General features: G+C 46.4%; 1 protein-coding gene across 1 annotated transcript; it reads right to left on the minus strand.

Annotated features, from left to right (window-relative positions):
- Positions 1 to 4,044: 4,044 nt before the first annotated feature.
- LOC149862310 (uncharacterized) lies at positions 4,045 to 13,015 on the minus strand. The gene is made up of 11 exons (XM_090051357.1): positions 12,995 to 13,015; positions 11,592 to 11,677; positions 9,696 to 9,828; positions 9,140 to 9,228; positions 8,896 to 9,040; positions 8,279 to 8,426; positions 7,640 to 7,722; positions 7,210 to 7,304; positions 6,909 to 6,990; positions 6,591 to 6,735; positions 4,045 to 5,867 (listed from the first exon to the last, which is right to left on the minus strand). The coding sequence occupies exons 8-11, from the start codon at positions 7,273 to 7,275 to the stop codon at positions 4,928 to 4,930; spliced, it is 1,233 nt and encodes a 410-aa protein (XP_089907483.1). The 5' UTR covers positions 7,276 to 7,304; positions 7,640 to 7,722; positions 8,279 to 8,426; positions 8,896 to 9,040; positions 9,140 to 9,228; positions 9,696 to 9,828; positions 11,592 to 11,677; positions 12,995 to 13,015; the 3' UTR covers positions 4,045 to 4,927.
- Positions 13,016 to 18,340: the final 5,325 nt, after the last annotated feature.

Below are 18,340 nucleotides of genomic sequence, written 5' to 3' on the forward strand. Positions count from 1 at the left end.
AGGTGAAGCAAATTATATTCCCAGCACCAAAAATAACAGGATAATTTTCCTGCCATGATCCATCACTCAGGTATGCCACAGCTCTAGGAGTGACAGCTCCCGGACTGCCTCCTATTAAAGGCAAGAGTTGGGGGTGGGGGAGGCACTGGAGATGCAAATGAGGCAAATTACATATCATGAGCAATTTCTCATTTGCTCGCTCCACTGAACTCATTCTGGGGAGGGACAGGCTGGATTTGGAGGCCTCAGCACTATTTCCCCTGCTAGGATGCCAGATTGACTCAGCATGGCAGTGCCAGTCCCCTCCTTGAGAGGCATTGTTTACAGGCGTCCCCTGCTGAGAAGGTGGCAGAGTAGGAGGCAGGTATTCATGTTGGATACTTGCCTCCTGCTGCTGCTGCTTTCCAGGGAAAACCTGGCTGGGTTTGCACTGCCTGGGGCCCTGGGGAGTTTGTTTTTAGAGCCTTTGCAAATAGCCAAGAAGGGAGGAGACATTTCGCACGCATTTCCCCAAAGTGGATCTTCTGTTACAATACCTTCAAATAACATTTCCGCTCAGCTGCCCTGCTGGCTTCCAGCCTGACCCGCCACCCTGGCATCATAGGTGTGCCCGAGAGGCACCTCGATCCTGATTCATTTAGCTTGAGTGCATCAGCACGCTTGAATTATGGACCCACGCGGAGACTGCAGCCCGTACCATGCAGAACACCATACAAGAAGAGCCTACCTGGATAGGTCAGTCTCTGACCATCAAGGGGACTGGCCTAGTATGTACTTGTGCCTTTTCTATGCCACAGCCAGTCAGTGAAATGGGGGGGGTAATGAAAAGATCTTGCACCAGACAGAAATTCAGACCCCCTGGTGAATGCTGGGCCGGTTCACACACCTGGAAACTTCTCTGCTGCCTATATCTGTACCAAAAATAAGGAGCTCCTTTTTTATAGGAAGAGCCTTTTAAATTTCTTGTCTATTTTTGCTTCCTCTTCACCAGGGCAAGCATTGCATTTGCCTGGCGATTAAATAGAAGTGGTGCTGAGTGGGACAAGACAGGAGTGTGGCCCTGAAGGAGAACTCAAGAGCTCTTGGAAACTTGGATCTAATGAGCTAACTGGAGATCATTAACACCACTTCAGAACAGAGCAGCCCAACAGCAGCACAAGGCACAAGAGGTCAGGGGAAGGGAGGGACAGGAAGCAGCTTGCATAAGTGACATATGTATGATCCTAAGAGTGAGACTAGCTGTTTTATTCCCATCCCAACAGGATTTAAATGCTCACACTTGACAGTACCCTTCGCTCCTGGAGCCTGTCCCCTCCACAGAAGCTCTCAGCATTACAAAGCAATGCTGCTCCCTGGCTCCTTGGTGTCAGTAATCCTCTTGTAATTAGGCCAAGGTGCATGGCACCTCTGTGGCAGTGGAGGCAACTGCAGGAGGCCCCTGGGAGGATGGTTAGAGGAGAGGACCAAGGTGAGCAGTGCTGGGAGCTTTATTGCTTTATGCTGACATGCACCATAGTTGCACACACATCTCTTTGGCAAGCAACTTGCTCAGATGACTCACCCCCTGCATGTGGATTCCTTACCGCTTGCAGAGACTTGGCACTGGAGGGGCTGACTGTGACTAGGCACTTCCCACCTGGTCTGCTCAGCAGTTAGGGATGATACAGGTGCATCAGTTCACCTCCAGAGTCCTTAAGTCTCTTGGCAAGCGAAGCATACTTTAGTCAGAGAGCAAGGCTTACTTTAAATTGGCATGCAAGGCATGCTGGCACTACCTGCAATAGGGTTGGCGCATTTTGCAGAAGGAATCTCATGAAAGGTCTGTGTTCAGCTCTCGCCCTGGTCTCCCCTACACAGATTTAGCCACTGCTACACTTGTACTAGTGCTTGCTGCATGGAGAAGGGTAGCTATAAATTTGCACCACTGGAGCTGCCCTGGCTTCTGAGGCAGGTGACAGCTTAGGGGGATTTTTAATTTTGCATTGCAGCAGCTACACCAATCAGTGGCCATCACCAGGGGCTGAATGGGGACTGATCCCAAGTAAGGAGATGGCCAGCCTCACTTTAGAAAGTGAAACTGCAATTAAAGTGAACCACCTTGATAGCATAGAGGGCAGGATGCAAAGCCTTTTGATGTGCAAATAACCTGCAGCCACTCTCCTAAGCCACCAGCCCCCTCCACCAACATCCCCTGCCTTACATCTGCTAACACAAACCCAAAGCCCTAGGGGGAGGGTGGGGGGGAAGAACAGGCTGAATGTTGGTTCTTGTCCCTTCCCTAAATGAGACGACAGCTGTTCCCTGGTTCATGGAGGGACCTGACTGGCTGAAATCAGGTGGTTGAGGGGATAAGACCCGCGGGCAGCCTTCATTAATCATTACTTTAAAAAATAATTAAGAAACCGGCATGTAAATATGTGAGGGCAGCAGCTGCAAGATCAGCATGTCCCATTTAGCACGATACCTGCTGTCTCCGCGCAATGAAATATTGGGCTGTTTGTTTAGCATCCTGCTAAGCACCCTCCCTGTAATGCACTTGTTCAATGAGGCAATAGAAATAATATTAAGAGGCTCAGGCAGCTTTGTGGGGCTGTGCAAAGAAAAAGGGACAGCATTACCCACTTATACTGGTGCCCACAGCATTTCCCCGGCTTCCTCACAGGGGCTGAAAGGATATTTCTTCACTGTCTTGCAGAAAGGTGACTCTCACCTGGAGAAAAAGCCTCAAATTGCATGTGCCCTCCATGGGCTTTTTAAGCTGCTTGGGTATTGATCACAGATTTGTGCTCCCCCTGCACTTCTCTCCAGTGATGGCAAAGCTGCAGTATCTGTCTAGCAGCCAGCATGGCTTTTCCATGCACAGCCAGACTTACTAGCTCACATGCTAACTACTGGGGCAGAGATTTCACACACACCAGTGAGCGTATGGTTGAAGTGGAAGCAGTTAGGCATCAGATGTGTCCAGCAGACTGACAGTGCCTCTGCCACTACTGCTCCATCAGCATCACTCCCCCGGACACAAGAGTTTAGAAGGAACTAGGCTTTGTGAACACCAGACCCTAGAACCAAGTCATTTGTTTTCATATCATTTTTTTAATCTAGACAAGTAATGGCTGTCAGCATACCACCCTACTGAAGAGGTAGCTGCAATGACTTGTCCGCAGCATAGAGACAATGCATTTACAGAATCACATCAGGTAGCATTCCCAAAATTCACTACTGGAAGTCTTGCATTTGTAGATGCAGAAAAAAATAGGACGCAAGTGAAGAGTTTTAATAAACATTGATTTTTAACCTGATTTTTTTCCCCCCTGGAGGTAGAGAGGACATGAAAGCTTGAGTAACTGGCAACACTGGACCCAAAAACAGACTGGTGAGGGCAGTGAGGCCCAGAAACAAAGTGACCATCCCTCCCACATCTTAATACCAAGCTACAGTTACTGCCCCAATTGTTTTAATGTCAGCAGAGTTATACCCAAGGCAGAGCTCCCTCCCTCAAAGTCCTACCCTGTCCTCCATTAGCAGCAGAAAGTCTCCCTGCGGAAGGTGACGGTTTAGCCAGCTTCAAAGTGGGATTGGACAAATTTTTGGAGAAAGTGCATGAGTAGCTATTGAGTGTACAAGTTCGGAGCCACCAAATCAAAACTTCTGAGACCCTAAATGCTGGAGGCTGCAAGTGGGCAAGGAATGGTGGGGAACAAAAACTAAAACCCTGGTTCCACCCTGTTTACTTGCCCTTTAGCATCCTCTCTACCACAATGGGTGCATCTGCATGAGACACTTAGCTCCCACTGGACTACTTCTACTGCACATTAGCGTAGTTGACAAAAACTGTGCTGGTGTGCAGTACATTAGTCCAATGGGCATCACATAATCACACAAAAAAAGCATTAGTCTGCGGTAATGCGCAGTACCGCTGATTACAGAGGATTAAGTTTATTACCTGTACTAAATGCACTGTAATTACTGTGTGTGTGTGTGTGTGTGTGTGTGTGTGTGTGTGCGCGCGCGCGCGTGTGCGCGCGCCACAGGAGACTGGCCAAACTGAACCTACTCCCTAACTCTTCAGTTCTGAATAAGCACTGACAGCTTTACTATGTGAATGAGGGCAGCTCCTGCCTGAGCAAGTTTCTAGAAGTCTCAGTACTGAAGTGACATTTTGCATCCAGTCACTCACTGTCCACAAGCTCAGATATGCCCAGAAATTCCAGGAAGGATTAAACACCACCACAGATTTAGAGCGAAGCAACACACTCACCAATTCAAAGACGGCAGCACCCTACGGTGGCAAGCTCTGGGATAGCAAGCAAGCCAACCAGTGCAGGAAGGTTTGAGAGACAGGGAGAAAGCGCAAGTGTAAAAAGACCTTTTATTTGACTCCAGTAAAGGATTGCTTAATGCTACATTGAGAAGACAGGCATTGTCTACAACCAGCCATCTTGCAGAAGTAAAACTAGGGGGTCCCCAACTTGATTAAGTCCCAGAAGGGCTTGCATAAAAGCTGCATTAATTGGTTAAATGCACACGCCTTTCCAACTGCAGGGGCCATTAGAAGGCCAAAAGTGTTGAGACCAGCCCCCGTGATTCCTCCCCCTCAGCCCACTAATTCTTTGGAAACACTGTGCCAGTTTATGTTATGCTCTTAAGCATCCAGCAAGGAGGCCAAGGTTTCCCCATCACTATTTTCCATGGCATGCGGATCTGGATCAAGTTCAGATTTACCAAGAAAAGTCACGTCATTCCACAGCAAACAGGGTCTTAAGTTAGTGGTGCCTCTGTGGACCTCAGGACAGTGCATAGCTTAGAGTTTGCATAAACTGGCAACTCCCACCCCTTCCCCCCCTCACAGCCCTAGTAGGTCTCCGAACCAGGCTGAGCTGCCGAGAGCTGCTGCTCTGGTTCTAGACTACACATTTCTCCCATAGTCTCAAGGAGAGCCCAAGACCACAGGGTTCATCTTGGAGTCAGAGGAGGCTACCGGGCCAGCCTCCAGGAGCAGGTCTGGCACAGCAGTCAGCTGCATCTCTGCTGGAGGCTGCCCTTTTGCTCCTGGTAACAAGAGAGCCATTGCAGCTGCGCTATCCTTTAGGGAGCTGCTTTGTTCTGTTGAAGCGCTGACCCCAGCTCCCCCTTCCAGTACCATTTCTGCTCCCTCTGGTGAGCTCCTTTCCAGAGCAGCATGGGAAGCAGCTGGAAGCACAGGCTCTCCCTTGGCAAGGTCTCCACCCTCTGGAGGGGTATTAGGTTCTACATCACAGGCAACCAGAGGGTTCAAGGCTGGCTGTGCTCCTGGGGTTCCTGTAGAGACCAGGGGGCTGGGACACTCTCGGGCAGGCAGGGTTTGTTCAGCACTTCGGTTCGGAGCATCAGCTTCATCCAGGCAGGAGACAACTACTGCAACATGTGTGTCCTGGCCTCTGTCATCCTCCAGCAGATCCGCCTTTGAGCAACTGATGTGAAGGGACAGATCCTTGCAGCCATTAAGCTCAGCAATCTTTGGAGGACCTCTGCCTGCTCCATGATCCACCTCCCCAGAGCCTTCACCAAGAGGTTTAGCCATCACACTGGCTGGGGCTTCACTCTGCATCTCCTCACACATCTCACCAGCCATGACAGCTTGTGCATGTGGTTCATCTTCGCAGCTTTTCTCCTCCACAGCTTGATGGTCCTGGCTGCTTGGAGAGGTGCTGCTGTCCATTGCTTCAGCATCCTCCAGTGTTTGACAAATGGTGTCCAAGCTGGCTGGGGAGCTGCTAGAGTTCTCTTCTTTGAGGTGGCCCCCTTCCCTTTGAGGGGTGGTTTCCAGAAGGGCACTGGTCCCTTTGTTATCATCATCTGGAGATCTTCTGCCAGGTTTCTCCCATGTCCTGTAGTGCAAGAGGGTTCACAGCACATTTATAAATATACAGCTTTGGCAAAATGGAACGTGGTTCAGCTGAGTCACCTTCAAATATTAAACTGCATGAAGGACCTAGCCTTGGGAGGCTTTCACTGATGAGGATTCAACAGTCTAGCTTTAAGTCCTACCCATCTGATGGGGTGTCTACCACTCCCAGACAGCTTTGGAGACCACTTTGCTAAAGTTAAACATGCAGTTTGATAAAAGAGGTTCAATAAAATGAGAAAGATTTCAGAGGCATAAAGGGGGAAGTTAGGCATGGGCTGATTCTCAGTAGGAAGGGGAGCTACTTGGGTTGCTTTTGGTTTCTAGGAGGAAAGAGCTAAACCTTTCTGCAGGGAGACAGTTAAATTGCTTCCTTGTGCACATGTAAGCCTATTCCCTACCCCAGAAGTGCTCAATCTATAAAAATTTTGCAGCAAGAATCATCCAGGAGAGTGTTTGTGTTCATTACCTCCTTTCCCGCCCCCCAAAGAGAAATCAATGGGCAAGCAAACACATGTGGATAGGAGCTGGCATAAGAGTAGAGCCATTAGCCAAGACCATTCTCTGGAAAGCCCACTTCAAGAGACATTTGTTCTACATTTGAGAAGCTAGTTGGAAGCTTTCCATAAGAAGGTGCAGCCAATTCAGTTCTTGCCACAAGCATCAGTAACATCTATTGTAGGTATTTTGCAAGGCTTTGCCTTACCTGTCTGGGCAGCCGTCTTCACTGTGAGCCAGGGCAGCAGGCAGACCAGTAGAGGCTGCACTGTTAGATCTTAGGATGGAGCACCCAAGGGGCTGATGAGTTTGGCTGGAACCAGCTGGGCTGCTGTAAGAATCCAGTGGGGCAGCTGCAAACAAGACAGCAGGGTTTCTGGGTACCAGTGTGCAAACTTTTATGCACCTGTAAGGCAGCGTGATAGTAGATCCATTTTCCAGAATATTCCCAAATGGAGTCTCTACTTTAAACATTGCTTGCCCAAGCCACCCTTGTGAGTTTTAGCAGCATGCCTTTCATGCATACCTGTTTCAGAGCTCCTTTCCTTGCTCAAAGACTCCGGCTCATGTTCCAAAGAGGATGCATCTTGCACTTGGGACGTCACATCCTTTGGAAGGAGAGAAGAATGTCAGGGCGGAGTCCAATGCCAGCCTCACTGCCTACTGTTAGCAGCATCCCTTTGTTTGGTGAAGAGCCCAGGGTGGACCGAAGGCCTTTTAATTCCTTTGTCATCCCCTCCATTTGTATTGGCTTTGCCCTAATCTAGCAACAGGGCCCATCAAGTCTGCTCTGTGGGGGATAGGCCCAGGGTAATTCCAGCCCTTACCTCTCTGGATAAGCACACTGGCTTTAGAGAGACACCTTGGCGGATGGTTTCTAGCATTTCCTTCATTAAGTTCTGCCTTGGAGAGAGAGGTTCTCCTGTAGGAGAGAGAGGTGGGGTTGGACATGGGCCTTTCAAAGCCTGCGTGGATTAAAAATACTTTCTGGTTTGGGCGAGGTATGAACTCCAGAGCTGCTTCTCACCACATTTTGCTGAGGCCATTTCATCCAAACCCTCTCAGGAAAAAAATCAGAGAGGAGAAATTCATTTGGTTGGGCCAGGCCATACAGGCATTCCAGTTGGGAGCATTACAAGTGGCACAGAGACAGTTTTACTGCCACCCACTTATGGTGTCTACTACCCAGATCTTTCTTGCCTCCCCAGCTCTTGGTCACTACCCAGTGCCAGGTACATGTATACTGTTGGCACATACCATGAGCCTCCTTCTTTTGCTGTGGTGAGGTCTCTGCAGCTGGTTTTATGGCCGACTTCTTGGGGATCTTAGGGAACAAGTGCCTAGAGAGGGAAGCAGTTTAGAGCATGACAGGTATGAGCTTTAAAGGCCTGGGAGACTTTATTTATTTATTTTTTTGCAGAGGCCCCTTGTCACTATGCACAGCTGGGGACAAGACAAGTATGTCTGGCCCCCCTGGGATGGCACAGCTCTGCACTGTGCTCAGTGCAGAGACTCATTATTATTTTTTTTTTTTCGTAAGGACTAATAATAATATCACCCTCTGATACTACCAGGAGACCAGAGGCTGCCACTTCTGCTGAAGAAAAAAAACCAAACAAACAAACACAAACCAAAAACAAAAAAACCCCCACCATATACACTAGACACAGAACAGCTGCACTAGTACAGCCAGGGCAGTCAGGAAGTAAATTGCTCCAGTCCCAGAACTGCCTGCCATGGTACAGCACAGGGCCTGAAGCCCAGAGGCATGTTGCAACACAGTGACCATCTTCATATTTTTCCTGTTCCTCCTGACACTATTCTTGCTCTAAAAACCTATGGTGCAGAGCTTAAAATTCCTTGTAGAAAGTGTATGATGCTCACTACAAGGCTTACCAAACTGCAGAAGACAGCAATGGTGTAGGAGGCACAGGTGGCGACAAGACAGATGAGGGTGGAAGAGCCAGGTGCACGGGCACAGCCCCATATCTGGAGGCAGGGAAAGAGCTTGCTAAATCCTGCAGGCGATTATGCAGAATCACCACTACAAAGAGAGGGAGCAAGAGGCAGATAATTGCTTAGAGAAATAACTCTGGCATCTGCCTGACAGGTGGCATCCAAGCATTAAACCAAAAAGGGAAGAGGCAGGTAAGACATGGGCATAAGCCCTGGCCCTGACATCCTAGTCATGTCCCTTCATTTTCACCCATGAGCAAGGGAGACATTGTTCTCCCTGTTTGTCCTCATCTCAGAGCACTTCAATAGCCCATGTTACATGCCCTATTTTCCCTGCACATATGTGAGTATTTAGATCACAACCAAGCACTATACTAGAGGGCAGTCAGTGCTATCACACCCTTTCCCCAACACAGGCAGCAAGAGGTTTGGGAGCAGCTTGGGTTACTGGCCACATTTTCACTTCCAAAAGAGTTTGCTCAGAGCCTAAAGACAGACAAGAGTGATACAGAGACTGATACCCTTTGGCCACAAATCCGATATGCCAGGTCCTTTACCTTTACGTTGGATATCACAGATGATCTGCCTGGCCCTTACAACTCTGCACTCCAGCTCTGGCTCCGGCTCCGGCACCGGTGACCGCTCTAGGTCTATCTGCAGCTCCTCACTCTGGCTGGGCTGCACAGAACTTCGCTGCTCCACCTGTACCACCAAGAGTGGTTGAGGGAAGAAAAATAGGTCAGCACCCCCAGAATCCAGGTCTCTCCAGCACTCCCATCATCCACCAAGCATCTGACCTACCGCTGGCCCCAGGAGTTGCTCCAGATCATTCACACAAGACAAAAGCTCTCTGGTCCAGGACTGGGAACATCTCAGTTCCTCTGCCAAATCTGAAAGGAGATGGCAGGTCAGTAGGGACTCTTGCCCACTTTGCCGTCACTCACAGGCAGTGTCATTTTTAGCTGCCCCAAGAAATCACCATAGACTAAAATTTGCCACCTCTAAGGATGCACTGGAGGATTTGCTTAAGTGATGCCAGCTCTGCTTTTGAGCTGGCAGCTCTCAAAACCATGGAGCAGCAGTGAGTTAGGAATAAAGACTGCCCCTCATTTTTAAGGAAGAAACTCAGGAAGGCACCATGTTATCTGGCTGGGCTAAGTCGGTACCATAGGTTTGGTAGCAACAAAGGGTGTCTAGAGCCTCTTCTTTCTATGCTAGTGGGTTAGCGCTGCATGTCCCAAAGCTCCATAGTGGCATTTACTTTAGAGAAGTATAGATTTGAAGTAGGAGACCATCCCTATGCACACCCAAAATACTTATGCTCTTTCACCTACCCCAGGACAAAAAGGGAGCTTACCATGAAGACATCCTGGATCTGGTGTTGAGATACCTTGACTTGCTGTATCTCTGGTCTCAGGATCCAGCTGGGCTGAAGGAAAGGGACGGTCAAGCTGGAAACTTGTAGTGGTTTGGATTGGAGGCTCTGGGACCTAGAGAAAAAAAAAAAAGTATATATTACAGTAACTCAAAACTACCCTCTACACTCCAGATCCCATTCAAGGTCTTAAACTGCATAATCCACTGTGTGGATAACTGCACTGCTAGAAATTAACTCCCTAGTCATGACCCTGCCCCACATCAATCCAAGTGGAGAAGGGCTGTAGAAAATGCCTGACCAGAGGCATTCCAGGAATGCCATAAGGACAGAGATTACTCCTGTAATACTCCTACCAAACAAGGCCATTTTATCTCTCTCTCCGCATCTTTGTTTTTTCTATAGCTCATCACTGCGGTATTTTTCTGGAGGATGATTAACTAAAAGGGGCCATCTGGCACCAAAGAGGAGAGGGAAGCTCAGAGAAGCACCTTATGTCAGGACTGCAACAAAACACTGCTGCTTAGCTAGTTTAGTCTCCCTATCCTGTTTGTACTCGTTGGCAGACGTGCCCAGGAGATCAGTTCCTATTCCTTGTGGCCTGCTCACAAGAAACCCCACAGATGATAAAAATCAAAGACCCCTAAAACTACCACACTCTTGTAGCCTTCGCACAGTTGTACTTGCACAAAAGTGCTCATGTTGGTAAAGTTAATTCTCATTAGGAAAAGGAAATGTTTTATGGTAAGATTGCTGCTACCTGCGTAGCTACTTCAATAAGAGTCACCCTTAACTGAGAGTCCTTTCAGCATGAGAGCTCATAGACCAGAACTTGGACTGACCTTATTCTACTGCCCGCTGCCAAAGGAAGAAGGCCACAATCAGAGAAAACACACCAGAACAAGATGACTCAAAACCAATTTTTTTCACTAGTTTAATTCTAGTTGTACAAGAGGCCAGACGCATTGTGACATTTGTCATTTAGACAGGCCCCAAGAGCTGCAAGGTTGAATTTGGCCTAGCAATTCTGCAAACCAAACCACAGATTGATACTGCCACTTGGTGGCTACATTGCGTTAGCACTTGGTTTTAAGCTTTGCTCCGTGGAGCATTGTAAAATAGGGTAGTTGCAAAGAGAACTGGCCTCTCCAGACGCACGCTGAGCTGGCTGACTAGCCTGTGGCTCTCTCGACCAGGAGACTGAAGGACTGCTTCACATACATGCGCGCTCTCAAAAGGTCGACAGCACTTACTCTTTGGCAACGACTTGTATGACCATCATGCCGATAGTCTTATTGGATCCAAGTCATAGTCCAGTTCAGGGTCTTAATTACAAAGTTACCCTAATCTTCATTTACTGCAGCCAATTAAAGTTCTTCTCATGTAAAATCTCTTTTCCAAGTGAAGAATAAACTAGGCACTTGGAGAGACAAGGGTCAAGGAAAAATCACTTGTTTGATTCTGTAGAAACACCAGGTTAGAGAGCCTGGCTGTTTGAAGTGAACGGTCTTATCAGTACAGAAACTAACACCCCCGTCCCCAATTCAATACTTAGTTGGGGTCAAGTTACAAATTTGGTTTCACATCAGATGAAAGCTCGAGGTCTGATAACTATTCAAAAAGAATCCTCCCCAAGGGCCTTAAACAGAGGAAAGAGACTGTTTAACACTATCTGATCCCCAAGGCAGGCATTAGGAGATTCAGAGTTTCAGTGTACTTTGAGAAGAAGCTGTTTCAGTGGCCCCCTTAAATGCCTATCCTAAAAAAACAAAAACAAAAACAAAAACAAAAAAACCAAACAACAGTTCAGAACAGTCTCTAACTTTAGAGAAAGAAACCATTAAATGATGGTCACAATAGCTTCCCTTCAAATCATACCTCGGGTCTGCTATGCTCTGAGTAGACAGGAACGTCGGACACAGTTGGACGAAGCTGCTCCTTCTTCTGGGGCTCCACGGCAGCATCTAAGTGGAAGGGAAGACAGACTTCACACGCACTTAGGCCAAGTTTGCAGAAATCTGGTTGCACAAGCTTCGTGAGAAACAGCATGCCAGAAAGGTAATGCCACAGTGGCAAGACCTATAGGAAGTTATTTTAAGCCTTAAAAAAAAGGTCGAGAGAGAGAGAGACATGCACAGACAGACACGAGCAGGACTCTGGATGCCAGTCCAGTTTGAGCAACTCTGAGTACCCACATAAAACACCTTAAAGAGATCTAGTTTTCCCACAACCACTAGAACGGTCTCTACCTAAAGGAAAAAAAAAAAGTCACCTACACTTTAAGGCATGTCCCACCCAGTAGTCACTAGTTGCTTTTCAGAAATTTTTAGCCTCGCAATTAATTCTAATTAGTCAAATATTCCACCTGGACACTTTGACTAACTCTTAGAGTTAATGTGACAATATTAAAAAAAAAAATAAAAAAAAAAAAAATCTACCAGGTTTATGGTAAGAGATTAGGAAGCCGTTGAAGGTTTTAAAGTCTCAAAAATCTTTAGCTCACAAGGTCAATCGACAGCCAACAAAAGGTACAACCATAAAAAGAAAAAAGGGGGGAAAAAACCCCCCCATACATTGAAAAAAAAAAAAAGAAACTAACCTTCAGTAGACTGGCAGCACAATACATTTCTTACCACTCTCCACATAGCCCTGAGTGCAGCCATTGCTCATATGAGCAGCTAAAAAAACCTGCCTGCCCCAGGATCACTTGAATTAAGCCTTTATCCTTATCTTGGCCAGATCAGCAGGACTGTCATTGGTGAAACCTCACCAATTAGTTTGCACCTCTTTCACCAGCCAGCTATTAGCTTTCCAAAGGCATTGCTGTAGCTCATTCCTCATGCCTCACAAAGAAGGTGCCAGGTGAAGAAAGGGAACTTCTTTCACCAGGAGGCTGCTGGCTTGTCAAACAAGAAACCATTGTAGCGCATTGTGTTAGTCAGCAAATTGATCCCACTTACACTTTGGCAGGTGAGCGAGCAGCTGATTGACAGGCACCTCGGTTACATGAAATAAATTATGGGATGCAAATTAGTCGAGCTTAATTGCGGTTAATACACTCGTGTTCACAGGATTTCTTGTATTTGGTTTCTTAATGAACCTCACAATGCTGCTAAGATTTAATGGCATCTGTCTCTGCAGTGGCAGCTGCCTCACTCCATAGACAAGCATGTCTCTCTGTGGCTGTTTATTCAACTTCTGCTGCACCATAAGGGAGCATTGCAGGGATTAGGAGCTCACGGCCTGGGTGTTACCTGGACTATTATGTTGACCTCACTTACCTTCTGTTAGTAAAATCTCCAAACCAACAAAAATCCACTGGGTGAAGGCCTGTTAAGTCCTCTCCATGTGGCAGAGGGTTTCTTATGCCGTCACGGTTGAAATCTGTGTGATCGAGATGCACAAGTGAGGTTCAAGAGACCTGCACAGCATCCAGGTTCCTGGGGCTGGGTCAAAATTCATGTGTTCTGCCAACAACATTTTGAAACAATCTCTGGAAGACCTGACAAGACTTTTGAAAGCAAAGGGCTGGTAATACTGCTCCCTATGTGCCATTAGCCCAGACGGCTAATCCCTCCAGGCCTCCGAAAACTAATACTTCTCTTCTCCTCTGCTTTGCCCGCCTTGTCTACTGAGACTCACTGAGAAACAGACTTTCTTTCTGTGTGCATACAGCCCTTACCATAGCAGGCCCCAACCTGGGCATGCAAAAAATTCTTGGCAGGACTGAAGATTGAATCCAGACCTTTTCTTAAGAGGCAAAGCCATGCCCCAGCCACGAGGCCTTTCTTTCCTTTTTCTATCCAACCAGCTTAAAACACTGTTCAGAAGAGGCTGTCACTGCTTTCATTTTACAGATGAGGGAAACCAAGGTACATACAAATTATGTTAACCAAGGTCACCCAAGGAGACGGTTATTGAGCAAAGAACAACCACCAATCTTCGCCGGCCTCTCCTCCCTTCTCCAAACAAGCAGCAGATAAATATTACTCTTTCTAAATTGTTTCCCCCACAGTCCAGTGTAGCCACAGTTGTGGCAATTCCATTATAAATTCCATTCTCTTCAAGTTAATAACTTGGCCGCTTCAATCGGTCTCTCCGGGAAAAGGTATGCCTTCGCTGAGAATCAGCTCGGACATTTAACTAACATGTTCATCTACCTCCAGGTCTTTCTTCATGTCCTTTCATACCTCAAATGGCTGTGTCAGGTTTTGTAAGAGAAAGATTACGTGTAATGGATAAGGACGGTCTTGGATTTTCTCAGGAAAGCTTTGTTTATGGGGGAGAGAGTCACGGCAGTGCTACAAATGCTGCAGAGCTTGGTAAAGCAAAGAAAATCAAAGCACTCTCCCCACCTCGTTGTACAAAGGAAGCCTTAAAGCCTTAAAAAACCAAACGTTTCTATAGGAGAAACACTGCGTGTTTCCATCCTCATCATTTGAGCTACAGGATAGCAATGTCTCTACACCTACCCTCAAGGTTGGAGGAAAGCTAAAACCTAGCCTCAGGGCCTGGGTGCCCCCAATAGAGTCAGTTTTACCCTGTGAGCATTGGTTTTGATTTGTTCTTTTAGGTCAGTACAAGCTGCATCTCCCCTGCAAAACAGCAAGTTGCAGCTTAGGGGCTGTAACAGCAAACCTCTTCCAGTGCAGACCTGGGCTTATTAAGAAATCCCCACAAGAAGTTTCAGCAAACTCAAGCTGCTGTTTGCATCAGTGGTCTAAGGTTTTATTTTTTAATTCCAGTTGTTTTTCCCCGACATCCCAACAACTCCCAAAATAAATGGTTTTCTTCATGTGCTGCGAGTTTCCATTTAGTCAAAAAATATAAATGTCCCCCCCCTTTTTTTTTTCAATTCCAAACTAGTTTCCCCAGCAGCCAATTCATGTGACTGCCTCCTCCCTTAGGAGCACTATAGAAAGTCCCATTACTTGGGTTTTTTTCCGTATCTTAGATCACCTCTCCTTTCCCAGCATGGAAACTTTTACATGAACACAACTTACCATAAACATAGGCAGGACAAAAAACTCAGTCTGACTAATCACACTCATATGAGGGGGTTTATCCTGCGGTCAAAGTACATATTTATAATGAAGCATTGTGTAGATCACACATCAGAGTCTGTCTGATGGTGGGCTCAGGACTGGGGCCATGGACTATCACTTATGCTGAAAGTTTAAGGAGAATTTGGGGCATTTTATTTCAGCTTTCCTGTAAAAACTAGCCACTGCGACTTAGAGACACCAACACCAATTATCCCAGGCTTTCCAAAATCTGTCTTTGATAGTGACAACTCCACCCTCACCTACCCTACACCTCACTCAAATGTTAATCCTAAATTTAAGGCTTACTGGATGTGTCTACATGTTCATTAATGTGCCTTTACTACAGTGCACTGTTTAATACCTCTAATATGAGTTACTAGATAAAGGCACAGTAGCAGCACTACTGCAGTACCAAAGGCAAACTTTTTTTTTTTGGAACACTTAACATGCAGTCGACTCATGCTACTGTGCATTAGCAGAGTTTTTGCTGCGATGCGCTAACGCGCAGGACAATTGCACATTAAGGCAACTCATGTAGACGCACCCACTGTACTGCTAACGATGGGACAATGTAGGCTCCGGGCATAAAGCGTAGGAGGAGAGTCACTCCCTTTCTGCAGCCACCCACTTCAGATGAGACCAATGGCACATCCTCCACAGACTTGTCTTTCCACTTCAGCCAGCAGGTTGAGTAGCGAGGACCTGTCAACTACCACAGAAACTAGGGCAGTAAGTAGTAGTTGTTAATCATGACATGCATGCAAAAGGGGTTATGCTCACATAGTAGAGGTAGGATTGTGCATTAGACTTATGCAATGGCACCAGCAGAGGCTTCAGGAACTCTGCACTGCAGTCACAGCTCCAGGAGATGTACCCAAACTGGTAGCATCAGTTCAACAACATAGGGGAGAGGGGGGAATAAGAGGTTTGTGAATACTTCAGTTAACTAGTTTAGAGGCTGCTCACGTAACCTGAATGAGAGAAGGGTTTCTCCATATTTTATGGCAAGTGTCAGGAAAGTTTCCCCTGGGCGGGATTATGTGCGAATCATTGGGCTTGTACACCAGCTGAAGTCTACTCCAGGAACTTACACTTTCCACTTAATGTTCTCTCATTGCCTGTGGCAACAGCAGGAGGGCTATGTTAGTCAAAGCCACTGGGGCAACTGTCATCATTAACCTCTACAGTGACCTATAGCCAGTTATATTAGCTCTGACCCTCATGGGAATGCCAGCAAAGCAAGCTAGAGTGAACCTGAAAAGCACACACAGATCCCTCTGCCCCTTAAAAGCAGCAGCGCAGCCCTGCAGGGTAGTACAGTTGTGGATCAGAAGGCATCAGCCAGCCCATTGTTTTATTAGCAGTCACAGAAGATGCTCCAGAAAAGGTGGAGAGGAAAACCCACTTGTCTCCTGCCATTGCACACATCACCTTTGTTCTAGAAAGCGGCTGCCGTGAGAAGTGTACACCATAAGGTTAGGAACTGGAAGATGCGCTGATGGTTTTACAGATTAAGCCACTGTAGTCAAGATCTGACAAGGGTATAGTGTTTTGGACACATGAACCTTCAGGTGACACCAAAGCTATAAAAATAAAATGATTAGGGTAAGTCAGAGCTGATCTTTTATTGTTAGAAAGGGACCTTTTTTGGGAGAAATATTTATTTATGCGCTGGCAATAATATGCCAACTGGCATTAGGGAGCTAAGCAGCATGCCATGTCTCACATGAAGACTGCTTGCAAGAATGATTAAAAGGACCTACTGGTAACAAACCGTAGGCCGGGTTTAAGACTTGCTTGCAGTAACAGTGCAAAACTGTTTTCAGTGGACCCAGGACTCAAGTCATCCAGCCCAGGTAAATTTATGATGAAGTTAAACCTTCCTCAGAAAAGCCCAAGCTAAGTGGCATCTCGCTACAGAAACACTGAGACTTTCCTTTTCTTCAACATTTATTTTCCATAGTTAAATTCAGGTATCACATTTTCTACATGAAATGATTCTCATGCTCAGACCCCACCCCCAAGAAAAAGAATTGGATAAAGCTTTAAAATGGAATGCACCAAAGTAAAGAAATTGCTATTGCACCCAAGCTACAGAGAACACAGACACCAAAACAGAAAGATCTGCATAGAACAGAACTGTAGGGCAATGCCAGGAAGAAGCCAAAAGTTAGTACTCTGCGTAGCCGAGCCACGTTGCATCTCTCTACACAGCCCCCAACCACTTACTTTGGAAAGTGCTAACATAGTTTGCAACTCATGTTTAGATGGGCAAGAGAGCTGGGATCCATTAGGTTAGCCTAGAAAGCAAACAAAAAAAAAAAAAAAAAAGGGTACTCTCAAAATCTGCCTGCACTGGGCTGCAAGCCCAATTTAAATCCATTTCAAAACACTGATTTCACCAAGCAGGTTAGAAGCATTTTGGTAGCACTGCACTGTTTGGCTGGATTCATCCTGGCTAGCAAAATCTATGCCTGAAGTGGACTTGGGTCACTTTACACATCCTTCAAGACCCAGTGTCAGCCAGAGAAAAGTTGAACAGAATTCAAAATATTCATTCCTATAGGACAAAAACACTCTGTCCCTCAATACTATTTTGAGGCCAGGGTAAAGGAGTGGTCCACTTGTACTATCAACACAGTTCATTAGACACTTGGCATACTGTTTTAACATTATGGGGAAGCCATGATGGCATGCAGTTTGAAGCCTTCGACAATTTAACATTGCATCTCAGGCATTTCCTCAAGTCGGGCCAGGACAGGGCCTTGGAATGGCTTTAGCCATTACTTCATTTATGTGACATTCTTTCTTTTTTCTTAGAGTGGTATTGATGAAACAAGTTTGCTGATTCTTTACTTATCCAAAAGGAGAGATGAACAGGTTGATGGAGTTAGCAGTCCAAGAGTTAAAAAAAAAAAAAAAAAAAAAAAAAAAAAAAAAAAAAAAAGGCTCCTCAAGGAGCAACCCAGTGCTCAGTAGTACTAAAGAGGTAGGATTTTTTTTCTTGTGCTACGGGAAAAGCAGATCCTGTGCAAATGTTGCAACTTCATGCATACATAACCGTGGAGGACTGGCTGCAAAACGCAGCCCCTGAAGGATCCTTAGCCATAATTAAAGTCACTACCAAGTTGCATTCTGTGTTAAGATGTATGCAGTCATGTAGCAAACCTTCCTCTGCTGGTTTATCTATTAAATCACAACAGCGGGTCAGCAGAGAATGCCATCTGTTCTAAGCAGCATGGCCACAGTGGCACATGAGCATTTGCTTTCCATTTGATCAAGACAAAAAGGCTGCCATTTGCTCCTTAACTTTAAGGGGGGGGGGGGGGGACCTAGTCTCAGGCCAAAGGATTTGAAGCTTCTGGTAAATTTCTCGACAGGGTTTAAAAAGGAAGTCAGTTTACCAAAAACTTAAATATGCCAGGTAGGAGTAGTACCTTAACTACACACATCTGTATAGACAAGTGACCTTGAAGCTTCTCCCTGCAGGCATTTTACTAAACCCCTGAAGATCCAGCCTTTGGAAAGAGATATTTTAAACTCTGATATCAGCTTAAAACATCAGGAACACTGGCACAGGTG

The sequence above is a fragment of the Crocodylus siamensis genome, chromosome 6, assembly GCF_052110815.1.
Source record: "Crocodylus siamensis isolate JL-2025a chromosome 6, ASM5211081v1, whole genome shotgun sequence".
In the NCBI taxonomy this organism is placed as follows: Eukaryota; Metazoa; Chordata; order Crocodylia; family Crocodylidae; genus Crocodylus; species Crocodylus siamensis.